The sequence below is a fragment of the Papaver somniferum genome, chromosome 3 (genome assembly GCF_003573695.1).
Source record: "Papaver somniferum cultivar HN1 chromosome 3, ASM357369v1, whole genome shotgun sequence".
Classification (NCBI taxonomy): Eukaryota; Viridiplantae; Streptophyta; class Magnoliopsida; order Ranunculales; family Papaveraceae; genus Papaver; species Papaver somniferum.
Window position 1 is genome coordinate 215,696,752 of NC_039360.1, and position 15,170 is coordinate 215,711,921.

Sequence of the window (15,170 nt, forward strand, 5' to 3'; positions counted from 1 at the left end):
CTGGTCTTAAACGTCCAACTCTCAGACAAGAAAAATGTTGTGATGAGCTAAGTCTTGCCTGTAAAGATAACACAAAGGATTTCTACAATTGTAAAAAGAATTGTGTTATACGGACAAATGACTGTTTTGTTGATCCAAATCCAATGGGTAAGAAAATGTCATGTACCCGGTATAAAAGGAGAGTGCCCTTATCATCTTACTTATTAGTATTCAGTATTAGGTGTAGGGTTAGCCTTTAGTTTTTGAGTGAGTGTCCTTATCATTTGTAAAGAGTGTTAGATGTGAACATCTGGTGGCATTTTAGTCGTAGATGCTAGGTTGGTCTTTCTATAGCTTTATAAGAAAAATCAGTCTGTAATGAAGGGTAAGCAAATTATTAATCAAATTAGGACTTTGTTCTTCTTAGGCTGTATTCTTTGAACTCAGAGGCTTGATTCTCACGAATCAAGAGAGGTTTATCCTCAAATTTATCCCCCAACCTTGTCATTGTACTCAGGTACATGAAAATTGGTATCTAGAGCCATTCGATTCTGCTAAATTCTTCAAGGGAAATTGCAGATATGGACGATAACTATCCAAAACCATTTACAAGAACTGAATTGTTATCTTAGAAAATTTACAGTTTGGGCAGATTTCAAGCGACAGTAGCAGAGAAGTTGGAAGATGAACTTCATCGACCTCCACAGCTAGTAGAGGAATGGATAAGCTTCTTTTCAGCAGAAATTAAGGAAATATTGGCGATGGAGCGGAGGCTGTGTGATAAGAATTCGGCAGAAAGACTTGGATTACTCCAGTCAGTGGTTTAACAATTGAAGACGATAACGAAATACATCGCTGACCAAATGGATCCAATTCCTGTTGATTAAAATCCAGTAAGTGATTTCACTCAGAAATCTTCAATTTCGTCAACTGAAGAAGAAGATGAATCTCAAGACGAATCTCTTGATTGCAAATTGCTTCCGCCGTTTTCCTTTGAAGAAGATGATGATTCAACAACTTTAGACTCACATGAACAAAAAATTTTCCCTAATTGGAGTGTTTTGATGGATACTTTTCACATCAAAAACGTTCAAGGTACAGAGAGTTTTTCTATTATTTTCAATTCTTCATGTAGCATATTTGATCGTCGTAAATCATTTGAACATATTAAAAGTTTATCTGTTTTCGTTGGTGATTATGAGTTTTGTTTGATGCTTCCTAATTGGTCAAATTCAAAGGAGGAATGCAATCGAAAATCTGTATATGAGCTTATTGTAGATCTTGGGTACCGTATAGATTCATTTTTTGAGCACTCAAATGTACTGTTGTTTATGGCAAATGAGAGGATAGGCTATTTGATAAAATATATGAAGGAGATATCTGTTGTGCTATGCTTCTTGTATGGAATCTTAGAAATGGAAAGTGGGAATACAAGCTCTTAAATGCTGATGGAGTTGTTTGTGATGCTCATGTTAATGAAGGAAATTCGGAATACTTGATGAAATTGGTCTTCCTCGACAGCGAATTACTATGTATGGATTACTTCTATCTCCATTTTGGTGCTACTCGCTCGCTGTTTGATCGTGCCAGGGATGTTTTCCTCTTGCATCTGCAAAAGCATCAGACATTTGATACCAGGCCTCAACAAAACAGTATTCTCTGGACTAAATTGATTCTTTCATTGCCAAGCAAAAGTGAGTCTAGAAATGAACTATATATGTTTTCTCAGTTGCTTGCTGGTTTTAGATTCTTTCTGGTTATGTTATTTCCTTTTGGTTCTTTCATTCTTCACCTGGGTTCAATTTCAATAGCTTACTACACTATAAAAAAAATTCATGAGCTTATTAATGAGCATGAGTTTGCATGTGACACATTGTTTTGTGCCTCGGTTATTTTGGTGTCGGTTAAAACTGTTGATTGTAGTAATAATATTAGGCTACTTGCCGAATTATCAGAGAGAAATAGATTCTTGTTTCTCCTGTCGTCTAGAATGGTGAGCATTCGAAAGTCACATACATGGTTTTCTCAAGTGTTTGGTAGGAATGGCGCATTTTTTTTCTTACAACTACCATGTGAATTTCTTAAGGGGCTCGCAGCTCATCTTATGTGCTTAAAGTGCATCGTCGAGAGTGAGGGAGCTCGCATACCAGTCTCGAATTCAGCTAGCGCTCCGGTATCTTCTTGTTGTATACAATTGTGGAGTTTGAGTTGTGGTGCATACATTATACTCTTACCTTCTGCTGCATTGGTTTTCCATGTTAAGTTATTAATGGTTATAGTCGATAGAAGAAAAGCTGATTTGTTGCGATTTCTAGTGCCAATAACTCCAGCTCTCACAATTGCTAGAGCAGTTCTACTGGGTAAATTGTTGCGGATTCTTAAAATATTGCTGCAGGTAAGATATTTGAAGTGGGAATTCAAGTTGTTTCCAACTGGGTGGTGGAACGGTTATGTAGGTTCAGATTTCCTACTTTTGCAGTTCACAGACGGGTTACCTATGGATGCAAAACGTGTCCGTGTTCGATCAATGGAGATTCGTGTTAATGCAAACGAGAAATATGATGTATTGAGCATTCTTGTGAAGCATTTCACAGGTAAAGTTATATTTCTTTCAACCATTACTGAAGCTACAATCTATCATGGAGTCTGTAAAGTTGAATCTTCTTGATGTTGTCGATTATTGTATCTGGTATATCAGCCAGTGGATGATTATACCAAGTTATGGTTCTATGGACAGATAATGGGTTTACAGCTGATGTTCATAATGATTCATATTCCAGTTGTGTTGATGTTTGTGGGGTACTTTAAGTGGAAATTCAAGTTTTTTTCAACTCAGTTGTGCAGTGTGATAAATGTTAGGTGGGTTGATAATATCTTTATCTCAGTGGGGTTCCTTGACATAAACTGGAAATGTAAGAGCAATTGGTTTTACGAAGGGAAGGTCCGTAATAAAATTGCAGAAACTCTTCGGAGGAGCAATATGTTGCGGTCAAGTACTATATGGCTTTTGACTGAGTTACCTAAAACACCTGTCTATATGGGTTATGGTCGTTTTCTGTTTGATAGAGGTAAAAAACTGGATAGTGTAGTGATGTCACTCTACAAGCACCACTCTTTTGGATTCCAGGCTCATATGTACCTGCCAGGAAAATGTCACGGCTCGTCAGAAATTCTTATATGGCTGATGGAAAGCTTGCAGAAATTCTTATACATCAGAGATTCTCCGGTTTTATATAAAGGATGTTATGGATACTTGTGGTGGAAATTTAGATTTGTTCCGCTTGGTTTCTGGAGTGTGAGCATGTGTTACAATGACAGTTCAATCCTCAGTTTCAGCTTTGAGGAAAATTGGACTTCTAATTCTAAGAGCCTTGGTGTTGCTCCTGTTTAGATAAGTTCTGTGGAGCAGTAGCGCAGATAATATTCATGCACATGGTTTCCCTAATGCTTCTATAGTTCTGACTTATGCATGGTTGGGTGGTAGTACAGGTACACTTCGAAATGAGAACTTTTCCTTGGCGAAAGTTGGTTGTTGGGCCTGGTTTGAAATTTGTAAGATCCTCACCAGGTTATTCATTAGCGTTATGGCTGTTAAGCTTCTCATGCGTATTGAAATGAGCTACCACTACCTTGTCTTCCACCAGTTTGAAGGGGGTATGTGGACTCCAGTCCACAATCCTTGTTCTTCTGAAGGTGTTGCAGGAGATGAATATTTGTCACTCAAATTAATTTTCATCCTTGAGGAAAAGGATGCTTTTAATAAGGGTGGAATGTCATGTACCCGGTATCAGAGGAGAGTGCCCTTATCATCTTACTTATTAGTATTCAGTATTAGGTGTAGGGTTAGATTTTAGTTTTTGAGTGAGTGTCCTTATCATTTGTAAAGATTGTGTTAGATGTGAACATCTGGTGGCATTGTAGCCGTAGATGCTAGTTTGGTCTTTCTATAGCTTTATAAGCAAAATCAGTCTGTAATGAAGGGTAAGCAAATTATTAATCAAATTAGGACTTTTTTCTTCTTAGGATGTGTTCTTTGAACTCAGAGGCTTGATTCTCACGAATCAAGAGAGGTTTATCCTCAAATTTATTCCCCAACCTTGTCATTGTACTCAGGTAACTTCTTCAAGCTCTTCTTCCGTGACTAAAGGAAGTGTTGGATCAAAATCTTCAATCGGTCCTGAGTATATTCATATCAATAATCGTGTTTCGGAACTAAAGACCAGTATAAATATACTCAAGCGCAGCATTAAGAAGGAAAGGAAGGCAACAGCTTCAGGTATCTCTTGTCCTCCTATTGTAAATTCTCTTGAAACTAACTCTATTGACTTTTCAGAAGATCTTCAAGAAAGAAAAGGGAAAATTTCAATACTCTTGATAAGCTATATGCTCATCAAATTACAACTTGACTACTTACAAATGTGCATCATTTTTGAGACTGTGTGAGGATGCTCATAATTCTCAAGAAGCCTTTCTTCTTGACAAAGTGGTCTATGTTGTATCTGTTTTTCCGTTTAAGAATAAATTGATCATCTTACTGTTGAGCCTTGCTCCGGTTAACTATTACGTAATGTAATATAATTGATCATTAACTCTCGAGAAAATTCTCTTTGTTGCTCTCTTTGAAAACTCTCGTTTGTCTCCTTCTTGACAGTTGAGTTGTTGATTTCAACAATTACCTTGTGCTCAATTTCTGAGCCAAGTTGTTCTGTATTTAGAACTTGTTTTTACCAAAACATATATCTAAAATAGGCTCCATTTGGTTTCTCGGTTTTGAACCTGGTTCATAACCACAAACGTTCGTGCACCCGACCCTTACCAAACGCAAACGAGTAACCCTAGGGTTTCCCTATGAAACTCTCGTATATATATAACATGGACTCCTTCTGATATATACTCGTTCCGTAACATCAAGTTTTCTTGAGTTTTTTTTGGAGTGCACAATGGATGGATGCAAAAAGGAAGACAAAGTTGAAGAAGGCAAAGTTCTCAAGTTTCATGAGAACCCCGTTATCATATCCTGCTACCTTGCAGTGGATCATGAAAACAAACTTCCAGTTCAGATGTCATCTCAATTGGTGGGAAAGCTTCTTCGAGATTTTGGGGTTGTACGTGAACAACTTGAAATTGCAACAAAGAATCTTGAATTTCTGAAACGAACTGAAGAAAGCAACTGATGAACTTGTTTTTGTTTGATCTCCAGTTGCTGATTATGTCTGAATACCTTCAGTTTTGTTCTTCTTAGGAGTTATATTTTTGTCTAGGAAACTTCTTATGAGAATTTATTCTTGTGTTTTTAAGAAGGATAACTAGGGTTTGGAATAGCAAAAATTGTGATTACACATAGCTATTGCCAACGATTTTTCATCTTACAATGTTTTTAGATTTATTTGTTTAAATTCTAAAGTTTATTTCGAAGATGATTTTGTAGTATTAATTTTTATTGGTTTTATATATTGCAAATTATGTTACAGGATATGTGTGTTGGCATCAGTGAACTATGATTGTCCCATATATGTCAAAAGTTAAGTTTATGGTGTCATTATGCAAATAGTGATGGAAAATATAATGAACTTTTGAATTGCAAATATTAAGTCCATCATATCATTATGCAAATATTGATGAAAAATAAAATGACTCTTTTAATATTCCGCAGTATTGATCTTTCCCTGATCCACTTCTATGTGAAAGTACTGTATGGCTTCGTAAGTTCTCTTATATTGAGCATTTCCGATTATATTAATCATTTAGATTACTTTGTAGTTAATTTAATTGAGATTTCTGGATACAAATTCATGTTTCATGTAATTTGTTAACGTCCAAAGAAATCCTTATTTTCGTGCAAAAGTAAGGTCGGTCTTGTTGTTCTTTCGGGAATGACATTTTATCGGGGAGAGTTCTTAATTGAACTTGTGCTTAATTTCCAAATCTTTGCGGGAAGTGCGGCTGTGGAATATTGTAGGAGTTTTCTTGTATCTTTATAGACTCCCTGATGAATACACTAAGTTTCGATATGTGAAATCATCGAAACAAAGTTGATATGTTCTCTTTTAGTCATGAAGTATCTCTATGATAATTTCATCATGATCCCACTAGTTTTCGTACCTTTGCCAATTTATATTGACAAAAAAGGAGGAGAATTATTGTGTAGTTCACACTACAAATACATATGGTTTACGGATCATTATGTAAGGGGAGTGGTTTTCATTGTGAGATGAAGTATTGACTAAGGGGGGGGGGGGGGGGGGTGATACATATCACCGTAGTATTATTGTCAAAGTTGTGATACAATTGAACTTTGATGTTGTGTAATAATACTATGACATTGTATAACAATAATTGAGAAAAATTGTTTTCTTATTGTTATGTCTACGGATCTTCAACAACTATGAAGATGAGTTGAACATGTTTAGAATCACTGGATTACTTGGAAGTGACGAAGATTTCGAGTAATGTTGAAGAACCAAGGAAATCAAGCATTTGGATAAGAAGCTATAAAGTTTATTTATTTTGTAATCCATATTTATCGATACTTTTGTCACTAAAATTGACAAAGGAGGAGATCGTTAGAGCACTACTCGGTCGAACTCGCAAGCGTTGTTATCTCAAGCTTGTTTGTCAAGTTTAGTAGCCAAAACTTAAGTCTTGATTTCTAGTATACTTATAGTTATATCTCGAATTAGGATAGAATGTGTAGTTGAGCTTTAGACTTCACGACGTTCATCGATTGAAGATGAAGAACTACTAAGGGGAGCTTGTGGAACTTTATCAACAAAAGGTATGTGGATACTTGAACTCATCTATCACTTAGAAGTTTATTTCTATTCTATCTCCTATTAAGACAAAAGTCGTATAGCTATATAGACTTTACATTATACACATTTGATATTTCGAGCTGAGTTTAGCTCGCTTACATATTTCTAGAAATATGTGTTGGTGAGCTTTCGCTTCAACCAAGTTCATATTTTATTCTTGACGAATGTCAAAAGATGATCATGTGAAAATCGCCTGGTAACATCGTACATGATTTGTGTGATATGGTTATTTGATGTAGACTCGGAATGTTGCGTATTGATCTATTGATCACTTAAAAATTGCTTTGAAGCTAATAGTTTGTGTGAGATAACTATTCCCGTTTTCTAAGAATGTTTCAATGATTATAATGGAGTTTAGAACGGTTAACCATTGATTGGATATAGCACAATAAGCGTACTTGTATGCTAACTGTTGAAAGTTACTCCAAGTCCGGGAACCATAGTATGCATATCCGTATGCGTACTGGTTTAACAGTTGAAGTCCCCGAGGTAGTATGCATACCCGTATGCGTACTGGCTTAACAGTTCAGGTCCGGGAATTTAGTATGTGTACCCGTTTGCATACTAATTCAACTGAGTTCGGTCGTGAAAGACAGTATGCGTACTCGTTCTAAATATCACAGGTTGTGCGTGGTTCAATCAATTAGATAATCCAACCTTTGGTTGTTGATAGAAACTGATTGACGCTTGGATATTGGTCTTTGGTACCATCCAAGTTGTTTCTCATAATAATCAGGCTCGCGGATTTCTATCTGCTTGATATGTTGATTACATTGAGAAACAGAGACATAACTCATGGATATATTTTCCTTGATTGAATCTGACTGTCTAGTTGATTCTCATGGAATTATGCTGGAGTTGTCCATACAGATTGCCTAAAAAAAAATTGGGTGTGGTTGTTAGACCCCCGCTTTTTCAGTAAGGTTAATAAATACTCTAACAAAAAGAATGAATTATGCAGTAAGGTTAATAATACTCAAAAAAGAAGAATAAATTATACAGTAAGGTTATGTTTGAGGGTGAAAACAGTTTCTACTGGTTTCGGTAATTTCGTGTGATGTGGGTGAGAAACAAATCTCAACCCTAAAAAATGTACTGCAAGGGAGTACTTTAGATTCGAGAGATCAATCTGTACAAGTCCGTCCTAAACCAAGAAATGGCCGTTCCAGACTTGCTTCGGTCACAAAGTGGAGGAGAAAGGTTGGTTTTGGGGAGGGAAGCAAAGAGAGTGTTGAGACCTGAATAGTTGATTCTGGAAGAGTAGTTGTTTTGTGACTTGTATCAGAAAGTGGGAAGCTAACAGATGGGAAAGCTAGCAAACGTTTTCTGAGTGTTGTATGCTCCTGACCAGAACTTGTTGTTCGGTGGAAATAGGTAATGCCTATTTATACAAGTCGAAGTGAAACGTACTCTGGTCTCATTAAGAAATGGAAAACGGTTGAGTAAATGGGAGGAGGTGGTAACTGGTAACGTTTGGAATTGATGTTCCATAAAAGAAAGCGTTTCACCATTACTCCCTGTATTTACTAACCGCCTCATCCTTATGACACTTTCTTATAACGGGCGTAGTGTACACCGCACACTGTAAACCGCCAAACCAATACCCAATGAGCATCCCCCAGTTTGTCACATGCGTTGATGTCTCGAGTGTTTTCGTGGAAAACATGTAGCACGTTGTTGTTGTCTGGCAAGTTGAGCTTGGGAGACTTGACGGTTCGGTGGTGACCTCCGACGGTCGAGATTTTGCATCTTAAGAGGAAAGGTAGCCGTTGATTATTTCACCCTTTCGTTTGGTAGCCAGTGGCATGAAAGCATGATCCGTATGGCTTTAATATGGCCTAGTTTAGGCGCGGCCAAAAGTTAGGGCCAAAGGTTGCCATGCGTTAGCTGGTAAACTTGGACGGCTAAGATCTGTACCTTAGATGAAAAAGTGGTTGTTGATTGTTGCAGGCCTTCGTTTTGGTAGCCGCATAGGGAAGACCGGCATGGTATGGCGCGGCAAGGTGGTTGGCATGCCATTGGCACATGTGGCATGACATGCCTTGGCGCTGTTTGGCGTGGTCAAAACTAGGGTTTTGGGCTAAAGGTTACCATGCGTTGTCTGGCGACCTTGGACGGCTAGGATTTACATCTAGGATTGAAGGGTGGCCGTTGATCGTCGCACGCCTTCGTTTTGGTAGCCGCATAGGGAAGGTCGGCATGGTATGGCATGGCAAGGTGTTTGGCATGTCATTGGCACATGTGGCATGGCATGCCTTGGCGCGGTTTGGTGTGGCCAAAACTAGGGTTTTGGGCCAAAGGTTACCATGCGTTTTCTGGCGACCTTGGACGGCTAGGATTTGCATCTAGTATTGAAGGGTGGTCATTGATCGTTGCATGCCTTCGTTTTGGTATCCGCATAGGGAAGTCCGACATGGTATGGCGTGGAGATGTGGTTGGCATGCCATTGGCACATGTGGCATGGCATGCCTTGGCGCGGTTTGGCGTAGCCAAAACTAGGGTTTTGGGCCAAAGGTTACTATGCGTTGTTTGGCGACCTTGGACGGCTAGGATTTGCATCCAGGATGGAAGGGTGATCGTTGATTGTCGCACGCCTTCGTTTTGGTAGCCGCATGGGGAAGGACGGCATGGTGGGGCCAAGGCCAATGGCGCAGATGGCTTGGCATATTGGGGCCAAGGGTTTGGTACGGACGGCTTGGCATGGTGGGGCCAAGGCAAGGTGCGGTTGGCTTGCCATGCCATTGGCGCATGTTGCGTCTAGCATGGTTGGCATGCCTTGGCGCGGTAGACGTGGCTGGCATGGTTTGCCATTGGCACAGTGATACGGCTGGCAGGGTTGGCATGCCTTGGCGCGGAAATGTGGCTGGCATGGTTTGCCATTGGCACAATGGTGCGGCTGGCGTGGTTGGCATTCCTTTGCGCAGAGATGTGGATGGCATGGTTTTCCATTGGCACAGTGGTGCGGCTGGCATGGTTGGCATGCCTTGGCGCGGAGATGTGGCCGGCATGGTTTGTCATTGGCACAGTGGTGCGGCTGGCATGGTTGGCATGCCTTGACGCGGAGATGTGGTTGGCATGGTTTGCCATTGGAACAGTGGTGTGTCTGGCATGCCTTGGCACGGAGATGTGGTTGGCATGGTTTTCCATTGGAACAATGGTGCGGCTGGCATGGTTGGCATGCCTTGGTGAGGAGATGTGGCTGGCATGTTTGCTATTGGCACAGTGGTGCGGCTGGCATGGTTGGCATTCCTTGGCGCGGTAGCATGAGAATTAGGGTTTGGCATAGATGATGTCGGTCAATGTTAAGGGTTCTGCCGTGGAACATGACACATAAAAAAAGGTACCCTGGTAATTCTTACATAGGCATGTTGATCGATTCAATAAATGTGCTAATGGTCATAGTGACGTCATGTCAGATGTGCGGTTTTAGTATTTTAACCCTAAGCTAAAAACCATCATCAACATTAAGTCCCTTACTTACCTCGGAACGGGAGCATCGTTGCGAGGTAAGCATAAGATGGTGACAAGCTAGGACAAAAATCGAAACAACAAGTCGTGAAAAGATGGTCAGGAAGGTCTGACTAACCTCTTTCGAGAGGTAAAGAGAGTTTTTGCTTCCCGTGTTGGCGTCCTTTCATAAATTGTACTGGTGGTGCAGACCGTGGAGTGGTGAGATGAAAATCGTCGGCTTTGTCTGGCCATGCATCACCTTGGCTTGGTTAGGAAACGCGGAGGCACTGGATTAGCGAGTTGTCGGTGTTGGTGCGGCTTGAGCGGAGCTGCTGGCGTCGGTCGGCTTGGAATGGGAGCCGCAGGCGTTGGTCGGCTTGGAATGGGAGCCGCAGGCATTGTTCGGCTTGGAATGGAAGCCGCAGGCGTTGGTCGGCTTGGAATGGGAGCCGCAGGCGTTGGTCGGCTTGGAATGGGAGCCGTTAGCATTGGTCGTTTTAAAATGGATCTGCTTGCGTTGCTCGTCTTGGAGTGGAGCTAGCTTGAGTTCCTTGGAAGGATGACGATTGGCTTCAATTCCTTGGAAGGATGACGACCGGCTTCAGTTTCATGGGATGATGGCAACTTTGTCTGAATTAGGGTTTGGCATGCCGAAACCCTAATTAGTGCCCTTTACTAGAATCGCTGTAGAATTCTCGTACGAACTCAAATTTTGACGGTCCTCCCCTCCATTCTGAACAGAAAAGAATTTCCTATCTTCTTTCTCGGGAATATTTAGGTTTTGGGCTCGTTCGGGAGGTGAAAATAGCTTGACAGTAAAATTCAGGAAGAATTGCGGGGCCGTGGAATGATGGCAGCTTGCTTTAGTTCCGTGGGAAGATGATGACTTGCTTTGTGAAGATAACAACTTGCTTCAGTTCCCTGGGAAGGTGAAGAATGGCTTCGGAAGATCACAACTTGCTTCAGTTCCCTGGAAAGGTGACGACAGGCTTCGGGAAGGTAACAACTTGCTTCAGTTCCCTGGAAAGGTGACGACTGGTTTCAGGAAGATAACAACTTGCTTCAGTTCCCTGGGAAGGTGACGACTGGCTTTGGGAAGGTAACAACTTGCTTCAGATTTTAGCATGTTGCAACCCTAATTAGCGCCCCCTACTAGAATCTCTGTAGATTCTCGCACGAACTCGGATTTTGACGGTCTGCCTCTCCGTTCTGAACAGAAAAGAATTTCCTATCTCCCCTCGCGGGAATATTTAGGTTTTGAGCTCGTTCGGGAGGTGAAAACAGCTCGATAGTAAAATTCAGGAAGAACTCAGGAGGGATGTTGCGAGCCTGAGGTGGCATAGTCGCGCCCAGTCATCCGTTTCATGGAGCAAGAAGGAATCTTTATTTTGTTCAAACTCTAGAAACTCCGTCCGCATGAAAAGAGATATTGACCTTCTTCTGTTTTCTGTTGCTCGTCCGGATCCGTGCTTTCGTCTATAGTGTCTCTCCAGTGGATTCCAAAATTTATCAAACTACATTGAATTCCTGGGACGGATGGATGTAGTTGTGTTCTCGGTCCATCCTTGATTTTAGGTTTTTCAGTGTCTGGACCCTCTGATCGCGATGACAATATGTTGTGGATTTTTGTATTGATCGAAATCTTCCGGAGACACTGGATGAAATAGATGAGTTGGGAGACGTTTCGTTGGCGATGTGCTACTATCAAGTCTTCAAGGACTTGGTTCCAAGTGGAATCCTTCGAACCATCTTCCAAATCTTGGACTATCGTGTGGAATGGGATGTGGTGAGCAGTCCCCAGTTATGCTTCTGTTAGATCCGATGGCTTGGCCGAATATGTGAATGTATCTTTGTGGCGTGCATTTGGAGTCTTCGGTACACATGTACGGCTTCATGTTGAGAAATTCCTGCGTCTCTTAAAACTTCGACAGTGATGATGTTGAAATCAGAAATAACCTGGTTGAGGGGAGTGAAAGCGTCCCATGTTGGTAGTCCCCATGTGTAGCCTACTTTCATTGCATCGCTTTGAATCCACGTCCACGGGATTTGATATAAGCTTATCGTACTCTTCTGGATGTGACGCTGGGGTGATCAGAATATTACATGATGAAATACCCTGGATAGTGAAGTGGTAGGAATGGGAGAGTTATGTTGTTTATCATGGCTCCCTCTGTTTCTTCAATAAAATGTTTCAGCCGCGTCTCTAGAGTTATCTCATGAGTCTTTGATGGTCGTCGGGATGGACTGCGATGAGCAGTCCCCAGTCGCATTTTTCTTCAGTTTCTGAATTTGTTTTCCTCTGAGAAGGATTGGGATCCTCCGCGGCCTTGTAAAGTGTTGAAGGCGCCTTCTGGACAGATATGTGATGATTTTCTTGCGTTGCACCCTTGAAGAGTAGATGACCTTGTTGTGGCTATGACCTTTTGGTTGAACGTGTCTTCTGAGCTTTGACAGTGAAGGGATTCCGTGTATATCCTCAGTCCCCAAGTATAGTTTACATGTTTCCATATTATATGGTCAGTGGGTTGACCATGATAAAGACATCACCATCGTGTGTTCGTACTGGTGATTTTGTTACTTCTTCCACGTGGAACTTAAAATATGGAGGAGTACAGGTTACTTTTGTAGTGATTATTGTTGTGGTGAAGCTCTGGCTGGTATCAACAAATGAACGGCAACAATTCTTGGTAGCAGATGTAATCAGAAGAGACTACATTGTCGTGGTAACAAAGTAGGTTGGCTGGAATTGTATGGGCATCCATGGAAGTAAAAGGATTGGATGGACGCGTAAGCGAGCAAACTGTCCATGATCACGAGTTTTGGCGAGATGGATCGAAAGGCGGTCATGACTACGAAGGTTGGATGGCTGTGATCATGATACCTGACATGGGGAGCGTGGTGGTACGACCCTTTTCAGGAAGAAACGGCGTTGAAGCAGCTTCGGCTCTTGGAAAGGATGTTAAAACTTAAGGAGAAAAACGTTGAAGCTTCGGCTTCGGATTCTGGAGAACCTTATGGAGAGAACGCTGAAGCGGAGCGCTGCTTGAGCAAGCGTTGAAGCGAAGCTTCTGTCGGAGCGAACGTTGAAGTCGAGCCGCTGCTGGAGGACTTTGAAGTGAAGCGGCTGTTGGAGCGAACGTTAAAGCGGAGCGGCTACGTTAGTTAGTGTGTTGTCAAACTGGACACCCTTCAAGCGAAAAATGGTTAGGAGACCCAGTTCCATATATCAATCGTGCTTTCCAGGAGAGGTTGGGGTTTGGGAACTATTTCTCTGGTTGGAAACAGCTGCTTCCCTGATGCAGTGCGGTTGAGGGCTGCGAATATGTCTTGACGCTGCGCCTACAGAATCTCACATAAGTGTTTCGTCATAGACTGCACGATTTTGTGGGCGAAGTCCCCGGAAATCATGCAGCTCCTGACAGGAAGAGAGTCTTTATGAACTCAGGGGGTTGCTGATTTTCTTTGCTTCGATTTTGGAGAAGTCGTTCCTGATCTTTACGTGTGATAAAATTAGATTGTTGATTCCCTTCTACTGGGCGTTCAAAGGGCAACGCTGGAAGGATGCAAGCTGCTGGTGATGGAAAGATGCAAGTTGTTAGCGCTGGAAGGATGCAAGTTGCTGGCACTAGAAAGATGCAAGCTGTTAGCGCTGGAAGAATGCAAGCTGCTGGCGCTGGAAAGATGCAAGTTGTTAGCGCTGGATTGGCTTGGAATGGGCGCTGGATTGGCGTGGACGCTGGCTTGGATTTGGTATGGTGCGGACTGTTGGCTGGGCATGGCGCGGACTATTGGCTTGGCACGGCGCTGGCTTGGCGTGGCGCGGACTTGTTCTTGCGGACCAAGTTTCCTCTTTCCATACATAGCTCAAATAGGAAATCATTTCCTTATTCAAATTCGAAAAGTGTTATGCGTATGAAAGGGGTTGCCTCCCCTTTTTATCTCGTATCTTTGTTCTCACGTCCTGGTGTTTAGCGGTAGCAATAAAGTGGGCAAGCGTATTCCAGCTATATACTCCAGCGTTTCTCTTTCAATTTTTTTTTCTTGTTTTGGGACAAATGCTAGCCATAGGTATGCCTTCCATGAATCTGTAGAAATATTGTTCCTCTTCACATATCATTGTAGTAGCATCGGCTACCTCATGAATAGTGACTGGTAATCGTTATTATGCAAAGTAGGTACGTACGGGTAGGTGACTGATTCCACGAGGAACTGGGCGTTAGGGTTTCTCTGAGATCCAAAAGTTGCAGGCCAAGGTGACCGAAGGTCCTTCTACGGACGTGGTCAAACAACAAGAAGCGGAGGTCGAAAGGTTGTCCAAAGAGTTGGAGCTGAAACAGGCGGTCTTCCAAATGACGAAGGATGCCTTCTTCGAGAAGATCAAAACACCGTTGAATGGCTTCCTTTGAATGCACTTCTGTCTTCTGAAATTCTTCTGTTTCGTTTTTTTTTTTTTTTGAAAGGCAAATGAAACACTTCGCTTTATGGTTTTGATTTTATGGATTTTTGGGTTGATAGACAAGTGTTACCTATGAGGGTTTTGGATTATTATTCGGGATGAACTGTTTTAGGATGATGTCATTTTTGGTTATGATTGTAAGTGACACAAACATCCCAGGGAAGATAGTGGAACCGTGAATGTTGTGTGTCGGTAGATGACATGGGATGAAACATAACATGGCTATCGGTTTTATCATTCCCATGAAAACTTGAAATAGTAAACCATGTATTTTGTCTAGGCAAGACTTACTCAGTTTTTTTGATCTGCTAACGAAAAATGAGTCAGGTGCAAGTCCGAGTTTTGTGAGAAGCACCGCAATCGTGGAAAGTCTCCAGTCGTCCCTGAGTCACTTGATAATCAAGTCGTCAATCCCTGGGCGGATCGTTTGCTTTTAACCTCTGGTAAGTCCCCAGTCTCCCCTTGCCGTGTCA

The 15,170-nt window shown here is 41.7% G+C and overlaps 1 protein-coding gene across 4 annotated transcripts; it reads left to right on the plus strand.

The window, feature by feature from the left end:
* Window positions 1-385: 385 nt before the first annotated feature.
* LOC113358632 lies at window positions 386-4,001 on the plus strand. Of its 4 annotated transcripts, XM_026602246.1 has the most exons (3): window positions 386-2,374; window positions 2,459-2,573; window positions 2,717-4,001. In XM_026602246.1, the coding sequence occupies exons 1-3, from the start codon at window positions 1,370-1,372 to the stop codon at window positions 2,785-2,787; spliced, it is 1,191 nt and encodes a 396-aa protein (XP_026458031.1). In that variant the 5' UTR covers window positions 386-1,369; the 3' UTR covers window positions 2,788-4,001. The 4 variants fall into 4 exon arrangements, with proteins under 4 accessions (XP_026458031.1, XP_026458028.1, XP_026458030.1 ...); XM_026602243.1 differs by having other exon boundaries at window positions 386-2,573; XM_026602245.1 differs by having other exon boundaries at window positions 2,459-4,001.
* The last annotated feature ends 11,169 nt before the right edge of the window (window positions 4,002-15,170 follow it).

Bases quoted from the DNA above. Each gene is read 5' to 3' on its own strand.
- LOC113358632 (XM_026602243.1), top strand. From the start codon at position 1,370: ATGCTTCTTGTATGGAATCTTAGAAATGGAAAGTGGGAATACAAGCTC. The intron at 2,574-2,716 runs GTAAAGTTATAT...TTCTATGGACAG, and splicing joins TCTTGTGAAGCATTTCACAG to ATAATGGGTTTACAGCTGAT.